Genomic DNA, 18,530 nt, shown 5'->3' with positions numbered 1-18,530 from the left:
CTTAGAAAAATAATTGATTGCACACAGATGACAAGTGAGAAAAAAAATCATCCTATTTTTCTGGATGAAAATCTGTTGGATGTTCTATATGCTAGTCTGAGTTTATCCTAAAAAGCATAGAGATGTCCGTTTTTATATGCGAGCTATGGATCAAAACGAACCCTAACAGTCTATGAATCCATGGAAATCATGGCCAACAGACGGATGGCATCAGTGTACAGTCCGTCCGTGTGCTGTGCATGAATAATATTGGAATGAATAGGAGAAACTTTACAATTTATTTTTTCATACGTGAAAATCACCACTGAAACATTGACCAAACACTGATGAAAATTGGATTGTTTTTTGTCTACCAGAAAAATGATTGACGTATGAATGAGGCCTAAAGATGCACCTGATTTATCAGACATTGTGTGATACTTTCATAAATTTAGCTGAAATAACGACAAAGTAGCCAGAAGCAAAGCTTCAGTAATTCCTCTAATGATAAATTCTCCCGATTGTGCTTCATAAATGTCTCTCGATCCTGTCCAGGCAGTTAGCCACAGCCAGTTTCACTCCGTAGGTTAGACATTATTTCAGAGTGAATACACTAAAAAAAGATAAGCTTCAAACCAGGAAACAATGAAAAGATGTCCTATATCTTTAGAAAAATGATAGCTAAGCAGTAAGAAATCGCGTTTCGTCCAGCACACTCATTTATTTAGCTCGCGCTCAGGTTCTACAGCAGTGGTAGGTAGGAAAAAAGAAATTTACACTTGTATGAAGCACGACTATAATCAAACAATGGATAGACTATCCCAAGGGAACAAGTCAGTGCAAATATGGAACCAACCATCTCTCTGGAAACAAAAGCAGGCAGCATCTCATCTGTCAACTGCTGCCGTGTAATATTTCCCTCTACATTATACCAGTGACAGCAAAATAATATAAAACATGCACAAATACATAACTGACCGCAAAAATAGGACCGTGAGTGACATCATTTCACTTAGCAGGAGCTTTGTATAATTTGTGTGTAATGGATTTGAGTTGTCAGGAGATCGATCAGGTATATTCTATAGCAAGCTTATCTTAGTTATCATTTTATGGATCCTGTAAGGACATAATATTGTTTGTACCTGTAACATTTAGCCAATACAGAAGAGGCAGAAAGAACCTCTTGGAAATTGTAAGGCTAATTAGTGAGAGAATTTATAGAAAGTGTCATCATCCTCTAAAGCCAGGTGTTCAGAGTATTGCAGAAGAGCCAGGAGTAAAAGGAAGGCTTAGCATTTCACCTTGATTATAGAACAATAGGATGAGAAGAAATGAAGATTCCAGTCTAAAGGTAAGATTTGCTTGTTTTTCCAACAGTAAATGTCAGAAATGTATATACCGTATTTTTGGTAAAACTATAAAAAACTGCTGGCAGTCAGCGATTGGGTGTGTTGCGCATGGGAACATGGCAGTCATATCTGTCTAATGTCTATTTTCTCTGAATAGGAATTATTATTTCTTCCCGAGGTTTCCTATTGTTTCTATTCATTGCTTATTCTAAGAATTAACATCATTATATCTGGTACAATTCATGTGAATGACTAATAACTTGTTGTTCTGATCTTACCGTGATTTCTGAACATCTCACACATGTATTTGTAAAGAATTTTCATTTTATAGTCTCATTAACAGAACACTGATTTCCTTTGGTAAAAATAGTGAATGCAGATGTTGTTTTCCATTGTCAAAAGTTGGACTCTTTTTTAATTTAATGAACATGGAAATAGCTGTTATCTATATATCTCTATAAGTACTCCACCCCAAAAAAATAAAGCTGACCAATAAGTCCTGGTAAAATTAGTCAAATGTAAACCGGTGAAATCTTCTGTGACTACACTAATACATGTTCAATAGCATGCTTTATGCACGAGGTACAGTACATGAGTACATTGAATATATGAAGTATGAACTGCATTACTGCTATATAGACTAAACTTAGAGAATTGAGGTATTTGGAATACAATTTGACCAATGTGTGTGTGCCCAACTGCCACAACAAGGTGGTAACGCTTAAATATAAATCGACACAGATCAAATAAACTTCTTTCTCTCTCTACGTTTTTTTATAATAAGCACTGGATCCTAACCCCTGTATTTAACTAAGGAGACAGAAGTTTAAATTTGATCATGTCGTTTCCTATCCACTGGGTTCACCTTGTCATGGCAGATAGGCATACACAAACTGGCCGTTTTCAGTAATAAGTGCCTCAATTCTCTTAAGTGTAATCTATATAGCAATAATGATATTCAAAATATATATAGTAAACACTCTCAATATTGAACTGCACCTATTTGTTTTTTTATATACATATATATATATATATATATATATATATATACACACACACACACACAGTATATGTCAGAGCTTATAAATTTACCCACCTGATCCTTCCACAGAAACCCAGTTGTAACACAAATGTAAGTTTTTTGAGCCACTTACCGTAACTAATTTAAGAGTCAGTGCACATGATGACATTCGGTGGGAATTTTCCATTTGGATTTGCATACAGAAAATGTGCAGCAAATTCCAGTTTAAGCAGTTTAAACATTTCATTTACACATCTAGGAAATTTTGTAGAAAACACGTACCTGGATTTTAAAATTCACAGCATGTTCATTCTTTCATTGTGAATTTCACTCTTTGCAAAGCACTGGGTAAGATCCACTTGAGATCAGTGACAAAATCTGCATGTAACACTGATTTTATTGCAGAAAAGCTGTGTCAAATCAGTTACATATGCATTTACCCCCCAAAGATGTGAATAAGCAGAGCTTTCCTCTTTGGTCTTCACAAACGTCCTAGTTATTGCAATTAATTGTATGTGAGGTTAGCAGTTTTAGCACTACACCACTACCTTATCTTACCAACAACATTGGACTCTGCAATTCTTGTGCCCTCAATATTCGCTTTTTTACATATTTCCTGGGAGTCTATACAAGATGATAATACTGAATGTAATAATAATATAGATTTCTGGCACACACAAGTTTGTGATTAAATAATATATGGGAGAAACTCCGGTGTACGGGCTGTATTGACCTGGCCGCAATACAGTCTGTACACCGGAGTTTCTCCCAGACACCCTGCTGCTGTGATAAGGCGCCAGCACTTCACCTCATTAACGCCAAAGAAGATTCACTACAGCCCTGGCATTTACTCTGCCTTGCTCCTGCCCACAAGGCATCCATTACTGCTCTACAGAGCTTCCCAGTGTCCACCCCAGGATCCATTTTGCCCAGACGAAGGCTCTGAATGTAAGAGCCGAAATGTTGGCAAAATTGGCGGTGTGGCTCTTTTGCAGAAATAATTTACAAATAAATTATATTATTTCATCACAAACTTGTGTGTGCCAGAAATCTATATTATTATTATTATTATTATTATCTCCTTTTTCTTAGCACCAATCTATGCATGGTTGCCGCACAGCTTTATTAATTTAATAAGATAATACTGAATGTGTGATGGCTAGTGAAACTCCTGAAAAGCATTTTCATTTATGGATGTGTATTTAATCTATGTATTTGTTTGTTTGTTTTTTTCAGATGTTAAAAATGGATGTTAATAAGCTAAATACAACACTGCTCCGAAAGTTTCGCCAAGGAGTTGCTGCGGCTCTAGGCCTCATGCCACAACAAGTTCACATCAATCGCCTAAATGTAAGAGTAATGTATCTTTATTATTATTTTGAGGGGAATTAAAGGAAACCTGTCACGTGCAATATGCACCCAAAACCACGAGCAGTTCTGAGTGCATATTGCTAATCCCTGCATGCCGAACTGTCTCTGGATCTAGTAGCATACATAAAGGGATCTTTAGAAAAAGTATTTCTAAAGATCCCATATGATATGCTAGTGAGTGCAAGGACTAGTCGCAAGGACGTTAGTTCCCTTGGCTAGTCGGCCCCCTTAGCATGTAAGCACGCCCATCTGGGGGAGCTAACATGCTAATGAATGCGCAGCGTCAGAGCCACGGTTGCTCTAACTTCTGCTGCCATCGCATCTGATTCTTTGATTTCGGCTCGGTACGCATGATCCCAAACATTCGGTCATGCGCACTATGAAGCCGGATGTACGCAGCCCGGCTTTAAACTCATGTAGTGCGCATGACCGAAAGTCGTGTAGTGCACACTGAGCAAAAGTCCAGTGTCGGGCGGTGATAGCAGCAGAGAGGTGAGAGCGGCCATGCCTCTGACGATGCACTTTCATTAGCATGTTACCACGCCCACAGGGGCGTCCTTAAATGCTAAGGGGCCGACTAGCCAAGGGAACTAATACCCTTGCAACCAGTCGCTTGCCTCATTAGCATATCATATGGATCTTTAGAAATACTTTATCTAAAGATCTGTATATCTATGCTACTAAATACAGGGATGGTTAGGCAGGGAATAGCAATATACACCCAGAACTGCTCGTGGTTCTGGGTGCATATTGCACCTGACAGGTTAACTTTAATGCTTTGGCCACATCTTGTACATACAGTAAATGTAGAGCGCGAGCAGAGAATTTTTTTTTACCGTTTACTCATTGCATCATCTTCATACAGGGACTCTGTAATAATTCCCATAACTTCCTCTTTCCATTGGAAAGTGACTTGCTGTGGTCTTGGGGTTTTACTTAGTTTCTTCTACTTGTTAATCTGGAAGGACATTTTTCTTTAATAGTAATAAGAATGTTTCTCTTTTTTTATATATCTATATATATATATATATATATATATATATATATATAATTATTATTATTATTTGACATTTACCGACTAATCAATACCTGATGACTGAAAACCAAGCACACCTGAGATTCTAACGGGCTATGCCTTTATGTATGATTTATCACTTGTGTATGTTGTAATTGTTGTGCGTTATGAATGGTTACTTAAGACAAAAAGGAAGCTAAGTCATATTTCTCTCACTTAGGGAAAGAAGAACTGTGTAGAGCTGTTTATTTCTCCACTAAACAGAAAAATAGGTGTTCCAGATACTCTGCCCTCTGCAGAGGTCCTACGTTCACTCAATCTGCACACACTGCACCAAAGATTGTCCCATTTTGGAATAACTGAGGTTTCTCCAGAGGTAAGTTTCCTGTACTGGGGTATGTGTGTTTTCTCCATGGATAACTATTACTTTATACATGAGGTTTATGAAAAAAATAGACCAAAGGGTTAAAGACGATTGGTGCACAAGTGTTTACATACTGTGTATCAAGCTTTTTATGTTTCCATGAAAATATATTTTTCATTAGTATGATTCTTCACATATAAACAAATTCTGGAATATTTATATGGAATATGTGTCTACAAGAAGGGATTCATGAAGTCGTGCATTACCATATGCATTTCTTACCTAATTTTTGGGTCAAATTTGTCATTTTCAGCCATTCACATTAGATGGCAATTAGCTGAACACTTATTTGGACAGCAGCTATTCCTCTCATACACAAATATGATTGGTTCAGAAGAGCGTGCATTATGCTTTCCATGGAAAGCGCAGAGTAAAGGGACATTTACACTGCAAGATAATCGTGAACAAGTGTTGTTAAAAACTCACGTTTCACAATTATCTTGCCTACCAAACACCCGATGAATAAGTAAAACGCTTGTACATTAGGAGAAATGATCTTTTGCACAGCATAAAAGATCATCATTCTTTGCGGTGCAACATTTTGTCTAAACTGGACTGCAGAGAGCCATGGCAGCGTATACTCACTGAGCAGTCTAGTATAGATTGCCCAGTGTGCATAATTTGCTTTGGTCTGCCTTTGTACACAGGCATTCAAACAATTTACTATCACTAAACTTTTCTGATCAGTGTCGTATCATGTCGTTGGTTGGTCCACGTAAATGGAGCTCAAGCAATTTGCAAACACTTCTTAAGGCTATGTGCGCACTAGTGCGTTTTTCCCGCGGATTTACCCGCTAATTTGCCTCGGAAATTTCTTGAGAAATGTCTGCAATCTTTGTGCAGACATTTCCCAGCAAATCCTATGGTAAAAAAAAATAGCTGTGCGCACTGGTGCGGATTTTTCTCAAGAAATTTCCTTGAGAAGAATTTCTCGAGAAACTTTCTTGAGAAAATGAACATGTCCATTATTTCCGCAGGTACCCTGCGGATTTCGGCAGTACAGCCTGCAAAAATCCGCAGGGAACCACCCGCGGGAAAATCGCGGCAATTCCGCGGCTATTCCGCGGCTAATCCGCGGCAAATCCGCGGCAAATCCGCATGCGGATTTGGTGCGGATTTTTTCCGGAGGTCTGGAAATCTGTCACTCCCAGAAGTTTCTCAAGAAATTTTCTTGAGAAACTTCTCATTTCTAGTGCGCACATAGCCTTAATGGATGATTTCCTGTGAAAACAAAGGAATCCAGTGTTGCAATTCTTGTCTCCGTTGGCATTGTCTTATCACAGTAGATGGTTGATCGAGCATATATCTAAAGTCTCCGAGACACAACACAGGACCTGGCGGGATAGTCCAACAGTATTACTTGTATGGAGATACTCGACTGTCCCCCGACAGTTGATGTTGGTGGAAGTAATGATCAAGCAGTTTTAACGCCTTTTGTCCTTCAGGAGATAAGCCGCCAAAAGAACCTTTTGGCAGTAGCTTCCCATTAAAGAAGCACTACTCAAAATGGTTATTACTATATTGCAATCATTATATTATATGTCACTGTGTACTTACAATGGCTAATTTTACCCTTCTATACAGTTAATTCTGCTGTTTTTCATTAGGTTTATTCCATCACATGATTAAAAACAGACTAGCTGAATCCTTCTAAGCTCTATGTAGGAATAGGAAGTCTCTTTTCCTTGCATGAGTCATCACTGCAAAAGTCTATGGCAGGGAGAAGAGCTATGCACTTGAGTCAGGAGTTGAAGAGTTTTTACAGAAAAGAGAAGAATTAACTGGGTAGAAAGGCAAAATGAGCAATTGAAAGTGTGCAGTGCTATATAATATGAACATTGCAATCTATTAAGAAGATAAAAACTTTGATGAAAATGCTTCTTGATTAAATGATTGCTCATTTGCTCATATGTGTACGTGGGAGTTGGGAGACATAGCTGACAGCTGACTGAGCACTAAAAGATCAGCTATCATATGGGTATTACCAGTCTAAAGAGTAACTAAACCTTTGCAAAAAATAGTTCAATTGCTCTAATGATTACAAGCTGATCAGTGGGGGGGGGTCATGAGATCCCCACTATTCACTCAAACCCCATTTTTCTGAGATAGGTGCAGTTCAAGAGACAGACGTACATGGCTCATAGTTGAGCTCACACATGGAGCAGGATATGTATTCAATAGGTACCAGAATCTTCATAGCCTATGGTTTATATTATATCCATACTCCAGGCTTTGTGCGTTCTCAGGCAAGAGCTGCGTGCTTCTGTTGCCTGAGTTGCGCACCTCGAGTTTTTGAGTGGTCAGAGAAGGACTCAGGACCTGGACCTCCACCAATCTGCTTGTAATCATTAGGGCAATGAAATGTGAAAAAAAACGCATTTCAAAAGGTTTAGCCACTCCTAACATAGGTATGAGGGCCTCTAGCAATGATCAGTCATCATGTATATGTTAGCACAGGATGACTGTTTACTTTCTCAATGATAAAATGAGAAATAATTTTGTAATAATTATTAGTTTGCAGAATCATTAGAGGATTTGTAGCTATTAGGTTATATAAACATTATTAAGGGAAGCTCATCCATGAGCCAGAATGAAGAGCAGCTCTGTGAGATTTCAGTGGCAGGCACATTATGTTTATTTCCTGTTCATCTGATGATAAAATCCTGGCCATAAGAGAGCATCCCATAAAAAAAATATAATATGGGTTAAATATAAAATTGTAAAAATATATATTTTTTAATTTAATGTTCCAATGATGATGAAATGAATCATCCTATTTAGGAGGACTCCATATTTGTTAGACATTTGGATTAAATCATGTAAAAACCTCATTTACTCGATACATAAATGTAGAGTCAGGAACACGTTTATCGAAGTATGTATGTATTCTTGGTTGCTATCAATTAAACCACTTCATTGAACATAGGTAGGTATGTAACATGTTTATATTTTTCATTCTAGATTTCACATAACATCCAGTATTACGTTACAACACACAAGGAGGAAACATAGCAACAGGGTATAAATACACAGAGCGATTCCTCCTGGGAAATATATTGTAATTATCGCCTTTACCATACAGTGACATTTCTGTTATTACCATGAGCAGTACACATTATATCTGAAAATTACATTTGTAATTCTTCACCGAAAGTCAATGTGGATCCATCATAGGGCATACTAAGGACTCGTAAAGCTAAACACCAGCTTAGAATAGCTTGAAAGGTATGGCTGCATATGTAGCCATGATTACAGCCAAGCTTGTGTTAGTGCCTATGGGTCTCTGCATCATTTTTTAAAAAAATTTCACAGTTAGAGCTGATCGAACGCTCAAATATCCGGGACCGGTGGATCAGTTGCAGATTTTAAAAAGAGTCTGATCCGCTCTGTAATCCGGTGTCCATATAAGTCAATGGGGACCGGAATCCGGAGATTAAAAATGTTTGTGGAGAGGATAGGGGGGTAGGAGCAAACACGGTGTACTCACCGAGGCGCTGTCATGGCAGCAAGCTCCTTCAGGATCACACTTTTCCCTTCCGGAGCCGACAATTCAATATTCATTGTTTTGCCTGCCCACCGGTGCGTGTAATTGGTTGTAGCTAGACGCGCCCCCATCCTGAGTGGCAGCATGTCAGCTGACTGCAGCCAATCACAGGCGCCAGGAAGGTCGGTGGGCGCTGAAAGCAGTGCAAGTGTCTGCCGGTCAGTATCGTGGTAAAGAATAAGCAATCGGCAGCACAGATATAGCCCGCGGCTGCTGCCCCAGCTGTCGGGCTGTATCTGTACTGTGTATCCGTTGCCCAGAGTCACACGTGCGAGGCTTTATGGGGATTGTTATGGCAGACTTGCGCGAGTCCCTCGCATGTGTGATTCCGGTCTAAGAGAACCACATGCGGCTTTTTCTTTTTTTATTATTTAAATAAATAATTTAAAAAAATCCGACGTGCGATTCCCCCTAATTTTCATTCCCAGCCAAGATAACGCTGGCTGGGGGCTGGTATTCCAGCCCGCAGCTGCCCGGTATTGCTGCATCTATTAGATGTGACAATCCCGGTACTATACCGACTCTTCCCGTGGCCTGGTGCGGTGCCAATCGGGGTAATGAGAGGTTAATAGCAGCACATAGCTGCTTCTAAACCCTAGGTTTGTGATGGCACTGGCGTCTGAGATACCTGCTTCACACAAACTTGTAAATAAATGTAAATAAACACACACACAGAAAAAAATACTTTATTTGAAATAAAGTACAAAACACACCCTCCTTCACCACTTTAGTAACCTCCAACACCCTGCAGCTCTGGCGTAACCCACGACAACACAATCAGCTCTTCTACATCTCAGAGCGATCAGCCATAGAGAAGACTGCCAGCTATGAGTTTAGCCTATTACTGAGCCGCGATAAGCGATGACTGCAGCAGAGACTGTCACAGGCTGGGGGTGCGTCAGCCTGGAACCAATCACAGATGAGAGGACAGGCCAGTGGGCAGGGAAAACACGGAAAGCTGTGTGATTGCATGCATAGTACAGGAAGTGAATGCGCGACCCGGAAGCAGTGTGCTGCCATGACACAGAGTCTCGGTAAGTATGAAACTGATGCTTATTTGTTGTTTTGTTTATTTTTACTTTATTTACCGGATCCGGATCGTGCACCCGGAATCCCGGGCCCGGGTCCGGCACCTAGATGTCATTGAAACCACGCGGATCCGGACTTTTACAGTCTGGATCCGCTCAGCCCTAGTCACAGTCAGTTACTGTGCAATCATTTTCATATTTTGCCAGCAATCCGACAATCCCAACTTTTTTTCTAATGAGTGACTAACTGGTAAAACCCAGTGGATGGACAATTTCATAATCTCAAATACTGGGGTAGTAGCAGCTTACTCTACATATGTAGGCCAGTCTATTACACTCTCTGCCTTAATTGACATTGGTAGTTGTTTGCATATACAGTATTTAAAGGGAATGGCCACTTCTTGGACAACCCCTACTCACTTCCCTTTTGTTGACCCCCATAAAAATGAATGTCTATACTCACCTTTAGTGAAGCCACAGTTCTAGGATATCTGAAGTCGAGATCACAGGGACACGAGAGCTCAGCAACCTATCCTGTACTCTGTCTCCTTGCCTTTGGACATTTGAGCAGGATGTTAGCACTGTACTGACTTCCTGCTGAAACGTCTGACTGCAGGGAGAAGTCAGCACTGATCAGTTGCAGGGCTCGCATGTCATAAAGTCACATGGGCTCCAGGAACACTACTTCAGACATCACTGGAGCCGCGGCCGCCCCGGAGTGAAGCGTAGGCTTATTTATTTTTAAAGGCGTGATCAAGGGAAATTAAAAGGAGTTGTCCAACATAGTGGACAACCACTTTAAATGGGTTTTGTTTCCACTTTATTTTTTTTTTCTTCTTCAGTTGTACTCTAGTAAAAAAAGAAGAAAATCACCTTTACTTACCCATTACTCACTCCAGTGCTGCCTCTCTAGTGGTGCTTTATTTTTTTTGTTCATATAACTGCAGTTGTGATGTCACATCTACCATACTTGACCACTGCAGCCAATTACTTGGCTCTACCGTCTTGTGCCATATGACTCAGTATCAGTTGCTGAATTCAGTGATTGGCTACACCAGCCTTGTGCTTGTTGAAGGCATGTCAACAAAGACCAGGGGCAATGGCAGAGAAGCAGCACTGGACTGGTAGAGTGTAAGCAAAGGCTGGTTTTGGGACATATTACTAAAGTATAACAAAACTAATTAAAACGTTTTAAGCAATGCTTTGGATACAGAAAATATAAAACTTACATTGTGACTGTTTACCAGTTCCCCAATCATGCCTGCAGGAAGTCTGGTAATACAATCAAATTGATTTTACCCATTTTCTAATGGGACAGCACAGCAGTCAATGGATTACGCAGCTGTGAGATCTCTGATCTCAATGCGTCATAAGTGGAGGTCAATCATAGTTATCTTCATGCTGATGGCACCCTGTCATATGTATATTGGGGTATATTATGTGCTCATTAATCACGATATACGGTATATATATGGTGCCATGTACGAGGTATTGATTGTGCACCTACTTTAGGAAGAGTTCACTAAGATTTGTCATAACTTTTTTCCTCTTTCATCGCTGCTCCTTTTACTTCTGTTTGCTTCACTTGGAGATTGTCACAGAGTGTTTTGGCTCTAAACTCGCCGAGTGTCATGGCGGCATCTGGCACTGTTCACACTGCTTCTGAGTTACACAGACAGGCTCGGGTGTCGACCAGCTGTGTTCTCATTAGTGATTAGGCTTGCAGGAGTTAATTTCTGCTAGCCTGCTGGTTACTTCTTAAATCACATGTTGTGAGAGACCTATCACAGTCACTTCATGCAGTTTTAAGATGGTGGAGCCTATTTTCCCATGCTGACTAAGGGGCACTTTGCACACTACGACATCGCAGATGCGATGTCGGTGGGTCAAATTGAAAATGACGCACTTCCGGCATCGCATGCGACATCGTAGTGTGTAAAGGCTCGATGATACGATTAACGAGCGCAAAAGCGTCGTAATCGTATCATCGGTGCAGCGTCGGCGTAATCCATGATTACGCTGACGCGACAGTCCGATGTCGTTCCTCGCTCCTGCGGCAGCACACATCGCTGTGTGTGAAGCCGCAGGAGCGAGGAACATCTCCTACCGGCGTCACTGCGGCTTCCGTAGGATATGCGGAAGGAAGGAGATGGGCGGGATGTTTACATCCCACTCATCTCCGCCCCTCCGCTCCGATTGGCCGCCTAGCGTGTGACGTCGCTATGACGCCGCACGACCCGCCCCCTTAACAAGGAGGCAGGTCGCCGGCCAGAGCGACGGTCGCAGGACAGGTGAGTCCATGTGCAGCTGCCGTAGCGATAATGTTCGCTACGGCAGCTATCACAAGGATATCGCTGCTGCGACGGGGGCGGGTACTATCGCGCTCGGCATCGCAGTATCGGCCTGCGATGTCGCAGCGTTCATAGTACCCCTAAAGCTTTTTCTAAACTGATTCGTGTGCTGTTATATCCCTGTCATGCTGGTGATTTTATTACTTTGTGCATTGTTGTGGAGTTCTCCCTTTGTCTTGTTTTTTTCCTCCCTGCTCTTATTTTCCTCCTCAGCTCTTTTATCTTATACCTCTGTATGTGTGCCTTGAGATAGTGATTTGATTTCCCCTATTTGTCTATTTCTGTTGACTTTATTTCAGAGGTTGGGGGGAGGGGGTATAAGAGCAGGGCTGGTCAGGAGCAGGGCAAAGAAGGCAGCCCAGATATCCTCACCATCAGAGGTAACTCTGGGTTTAGGGATAGCAAGGGTCACCAAGCTTGAGGGCCAGTCTAGGAGCCCCGTCCCCTGCTGTTCACCCACACCGTTACAGAGATTTCTGAAGAGAATCTCACTATATGTTATATTCTCATTAGTTTCACAAAATTTCCCTAGATTGAAATTCTAGATGCCAACTGAGGCCAAAGTAGTATGGCAACAAAGACCTTTATGGTGGTCAAATTGATAACACAGTTTATTGTGACTTGACATGGCTGAAATTGTTCATAGATGTTCAAGGCAAACCAATTTTGTAGCTTAAACTGTCTTTCGAATGGATATACCTTAACCTTCTTTATGTACAAGAGCTCACATTAATGTTTTCTACTGATTCGAAACTTCAGTTTTTCTGCTGCATTCCAGAATATTTCTTCTTCTTCTTCTTTTTTTTGCATCACTGTCACAGTAGACAGAGCTTTAACAAAAGAAATAATAATAATAATAATCTGTCGTATTATGTATATAGCACTAACATATTCCACAGAAATTTACAATTCTGCTCTGATAGTGTGGTACTTAAGAGAAAATGAGACTAAGGGGTACTTTTCACGCTGTGATATCGGTACCGATATCGCTAGCGAGCGTACCCGCCCCTGTCGGTTGTGCGTCACAGGCAAATCGCTGCCCGTGGCGCACAACATCGCTAACACCCGTCACACGGACTTACCTTCCCTGCGACGTCGCTCTGGCCGGCGATCCGCCTCCTTTCTAAGAGGGCAGTTCGTGCGGCATCACAGCGACATCACACGGCAGCTGTCCAATAGCAGAGGAGGGGCGGAGATGAGTGGCCGGAACATGCCGCCCACCTTCTTCCTTCCTCATTGCCGGTGGACGCAGGTAAGGTGTTGTTCATCGTTCCTGCGGTGTCACACACAGCGATGTGTGCTGCCGCAGGAACGGCAAACAACATCGTATCTGCAGCAGCAACGATATTTGGAAAAGGAGTGACGTGTTAATGAGCAATGATTTTTCACGTTTTTGCGCTCGTTGATCGTCGCTCCTTGGTGTCACACGCTGCGATGTCACTAACGGCGCCGGATGTGCGTCACTAACGACGTGACCCCGACAATATATTGTTAGCGTTGTTGCAGCGTGTAAAGCACCCTTTAGTCCTCTCGGGAGCCACCAATTTTTGGTCAAATAGATGTACCAGCGCGCCTGCTTCAGTCACCACTCACAGCACTTTCACTGTCAGTTGACTTTGCCGTGCATCACTGCAGAGCTGCCTATCAGTCAAAGTTCCACGGACTGTAGTCAAACTGACATGCCTGCATGATAGAATGCCGGTGCTCCCAGGAAAAATAAAGTTAATCTTTTCCCAGTTTCTGCACTTTCACCTTTCTAATGATATTAACCTGCAGATTAACCCTATATCTGCAGGTAAATAGCGTTATCTAGCGTAACAGGTTTCCTTTAAATGCAATCACGATATAAGACACAATTTACTTGGTAGCCTGGTACATTGTGGTATGTATAAAGCAGTTACATAATAACGGCTATCCCTATGGCAATCACAGCAAGAGGTTGGCACAGTAACGGTACATTAGAGTAACATTGGAAAATACAAGAAAATGCTATTTTTGCAGTTATTTAGCAGTATTATTACATCAGGTTAAACTTGATGAACAGGTTATTCTGACCTTTCAGTCACCATGACTTAGTGACTGGGGCTTTATACTACTGTGCTCATCGAGCTGTTATTGTCACAATCAGGAGACAGTCATTCAGAATGAAAATGCTGAGACTTTCATTAAGGATTTTTCACATATTGTTATTCTGAAATACATTGTCAATAAAAGGGTTTGTGCAGAATTTGTGTATAGGGATGGGCAATCCCGAACTATAAAGATCGGGGATCGTACCAATCACTTAGTGATCGTGTACATGATTCCGATCATGAGCTTTCATGGGAAGCTTGTGTTACAGATCAGGTCCAGATCGGGTCATGGGGCTGTAAAAAAAACATTATTAAAAAGCATTAAAAGCATTATTAAAAAACATTATGATCATACTTACAGATACCGCGACGCGTCCTGCAGATCCGCAATCTCCCGGCCGTTGCTTCCGCGTTCGATCATTGCTGTGCCCCCGGTAAACAGCACTGCCTAAAGGACCTTGCATGACATCATAGCTATGTGACCAGTCTGGTGGGAATATTGTACAGACATTGACTTACAGACTGGTCACATGACTATGACGTTATATACATACACATACACACACACATATACACATACACACAATACATAGTTGTATAAGAATAAATAATTTTAAAAATGATGTAGCGCTCCGCAGTATTTTTGATTCTCAGCACAGATAAAGCAGATGGCTACGGGCTGCCACCCCCATCTGCCTGGCGTTACCTTGACTAAAGATTAAAATATAGGGAAGCCCATTCATTTTTTTTTTTATTTATTTAAAAAAATAATTTAAAAAAAAATGCGTGGGCTCCCGCTGTATTTTGATCACCAGTCAAGTAAACCCAGGCAGCTGGGGGATGGGATTCCCTGCATTGTTTCTTAGCGCCATTTCCAGGCGTTTTACCCGACTCGTCCAGTGGCCCCAGTGGCGGTGGCAAGCTGGGTAATAAAGGTGTTAATACCAGCTTTATATTCTCAGATGGCACTATGCCCGAAATTCATGGTGTCATGCCAAATTAGACATGGCCACCATGAATTTCTAGTAAACAGTAAAAAAAAAAATACAACACAGACAAAAATACTTTATTATAAAAAACTCCTTAGTCTGACCTAATCCACAGGGATGGCAATGTTAACTCTGCTTCAGACACAGTCTATACAAAGTGAGAAGCAGAGAGAGCCATGTCAGCTCTCCTATATCGCTCTTGTACAGAGCAAGAAGCAGGCTGACAGTGATGGTATGATTGCACTTGCGTCTCACATTGCATCACCCCGAAAAAGCTGACGCTCTCAGGACAGGGGCGGTCAGCTGCATGGAAATGCATACAGCCGACCACTCCTGTCGGGAGAGTGTGCGATGTGATGCGATGCAACACTCGCACAGTAACAATCAGAGTTCAGTTAGCAGGGCAGGACCTTTGATGACGTCATAGTCATGTGACCACTCTGTAACCAACAAGGTAATACCACATTCACACCTGACTGGTCACATGGCCATGACGTCACGGAAGGTCTTTTAGTCAGTGCTGGTTACCGGGAGGGCACAACAAAGATCGGACTCGGAAGCAGAAGCGGCCATGAGACAGTCTGCAGGATGCGTCGCGGGACCTGTGAGTATAATAACAATGTTTATTATTAGCTGTATTCTTTATTTTACCGCAACCCCCCGCCCATCCCATAACTGTAAAGCCCGAGATCGGTGATCAGACGCAATATCGTGTTATCTTGATCCCGATCATGATCTTTAGAAAACGATCAGGCGAGGCTCCCGATCCCGACTATCAGGGGGATCGCCTATCACTATTTGTGTACCCTTCACATGGCCAAACATTTAAGTGCACCTTCCCATCTATTTACTTTACTTCTATCCCTCCCCACCTTCTGGGATTGACAGCTCTGGCTTGATAGAACCAGAGAAGGGTGGAGATCGATGGAAAACAAGCAGGTGGAAGGTATAGGAAGGTATTGTGGGGTATGCCATGATGCACCAAGTGCCAATACTTGGTTTGAACAGTCAATCTGTGCTGAAAGAGTCTCTTTAAAGGGAATCTCTCAGCAGGTTTTTGCTGCCTGATCTGAGAGAACACACTGTAGGCAAAGAGACTCTGAATCCAACAATGTATTACTTAGATCATTGGCTGCAGCCTTTCTAACACAATCAAAGTTTTTAGATTTAGCAAAGCAGCAGAGCTGAGAGAGCTGTTCCCGCCCACACCAGGCTTTCAATAAAGATTGTACATTGATAGTGAGGTGCAAATCACAGTAGGGGGCCTGCTGGACTACCTGCTGTGTGACATTGTAGTTCAGCAATGGTAATCACAAGGTGATAAATTCTTTAGTAACGATATGTCCTAAATCATGAAGTGGTGATCACCACTGGCTGCTGCGGTGACCTGGTGGTGATCCCCGCACATGCTTGCTGATTTGAACATGTGTGTGTTAACTCCTTAAATCGGGGTGTCAAAATGTGACAGCGCGATTGAAAGCGCCACAGCAGGTACACAACCTTCGGTGCTGCCATTAGAGGCCCCATGACGTGATCACTGGGTGCTGATGGTTGCCATGGTAGCACAGGGTCATGTGACGACTCCTGTCACTATCATGGCATCGTTCCTGTTACAACAAGAACACAGCATTTCTTTTGATCAGAGTGATGCTGCTCTGATCAGGAGAAATGAATGAGCGATCAGACTGCTGATCCTTATAGTCCCCTAAAGGGACTAGTAAAATAAAAAAAAGTAAAAACAAAGTTTTAAAAATGTAAAAAAATAAAAAAAACTAAAAGTTCAAATCACCCCCCATTTGCGTCATTGAAAATTAAAGCACTAAAAATCACTGCATTCAGAAATACCCGATCTATCAAATTTTAAAATCAATTAATCTCAGTGGTAAACGGTGTAGCAGCAAAAAAAGGTTCCAAAATTATGTTTTTTGGTCATCTCAAATGTTGCGCAAAATGCAATAACATACGACCAAAACGTAGCATCTGCGTAAACATGGTACCATTAAAAATGTCTTGTCAAGATGCAAAAAATAAGCCATCACTGAGCCTCATATCCTGAAAAGTGAGAACGCTACTTTTTTGGACAAACTTCTGAATTTTTTTATTCCCTTAGATAAAAGTAAAACTATACATGTTTGGAGTCTACGAACTCGTACACACCTGAGGCATCACACCGACACATCAGTTTTACCATATAGTGAGCACGATGAGTAAACTACCACAAAAACAATCATGCATTTGCACTTTTTTTGCCATTTTCCAGTACACTATATAGTAAAACTTATGGTTGCATTTAAAAGTACAACTTGTCCCGCAAAAAACAAGCCCTCATATGGCAAGATTGACGGAAAAATAAAAAAATTACGGCTCTCGGAAGAAGGGGCGCAAAAAAGAAAAGCGTAAAAATCACCCGGGGGTGAAGGGGTTAAATAAACAACAGCATTTAGCCTGATAAGAGAGGAATACGTTTTTTTTTATAAACCCCTACAACATGTTGTCTTCAGAATACAAAGCAAAAAGCTGCTTACAGATTCCCTTTAAGTAATTGCATCTGAGTTGCAGTACAAAATATATGTAAAAACAAGCGTTGTGCTGTTTCTTGAAAAAAAAAAATCTAATCTTTTTTAGTAAATTATTATTATTGTTATTAATATTTATTTATAGAGCACCATTGATTCCATGGTGCTGTACATGAGAAGGGGTTACATACAAAATACATATACAAGTTACAGTAGACAGACTAGTACAGAGGGAAGAGGGCCCTACCCTTGCGGGCTTACATTCTATAGGATAATAGGGAGGAAACAGTAGGTGGGGCAATGGTGAGGCGGCAGCTCCGATGATGGTGATGCAGTTGGGTCATTGGAGACTGTAGGCATTTCTGAACAGATGAGTTGAAGCTAAATCTGCACAACCCTGTTAAGATGAGGCATCCTTGGCTGATATTGATATTAAACAAAGAAAAACTGCAACAAACTTATATTTTTTGCAACTCAATCATAACTTGACACAGTTATGTCACCATATTACAAGTATGCCAGTCCAAACAATTAGGTGTAACTTTGTGTTGGTTTTGTCCCTAAGGGTTCGTGCCCATGATCAGTGTTTACAGCGTTTTAGATGCTGCATGTTTTCGCTGCGTCTAAACTGCTGCGTTGTACAGTACAAGCACAGTGGAGAGATTTCTAGAAATCCAGTGCCCACGGTGCTTGTTTTTCCCCCAGCAAACACTGACCTGCCGCTTTTCAAGCCGCAGCATGTCAACACAAGCGAGAGACCGCAGCACACTAAACTCCTGTGGTCTCCTGTGGAGAAGACTAGCGGTCCCTCAAGTCACCCGCCCTGTCCAGAACGCAGCGGGTCCTGATCATGGGCATGTGCCCTAAGGCC

The 18,530-nt window shown here is 41.6% G+C and overlaps 1 protein-coding gene across 1 annotated transcript in view; it reads left to right on the top strand.

Annotated features, from left to right (window-relative positions):
* PTPRR (protein tyrosine phosphatase receptor type R) overlaps positions 1 to 18,530 on the top strand; it is a 300,065-nt gene that overhangs the window by 61,395 nt on the left and 220,140 nt on the right. The window contains exons 2-3 of the mRNA XM_075342474.1: positions 3,586 to 3,699; positions 4,956 to 5,111. Of these exons, the coding sequence (XP_075198589.1) occupies positions 3,586 to 3,699; positions 4,956 to 5,111 (270 nt within the window). The remainder of the gene's footprint in view (positions 1 to 3,585; positions 3,700 to 4,955; positions 5,112 to 18,530) is intronic.

The sequence above is a fragment of the Anomaloglossus baeobatrachus genome, chromosome 4 (assembly GCF_048569485.1).
Source record: "Anomaloglossus baeobatrachus isolate aAnoBae1 chromosome 4, aAnoBae1.hap1, whole genome shotgun sequence".
In the NCBI taxonomy this organism is placed as follows: domain Eukaryota; kingdom Metazoa; phylum Chordata; class Amphibia; order Anura; family Aromobatidae; genus Anomaloglossus; species Anomaloglossus baeobatrachus.
Note: the sequence above shows the minus strand (reverse complement) of the source record. Positions and strands in the feature narration are given on the sequence as shown.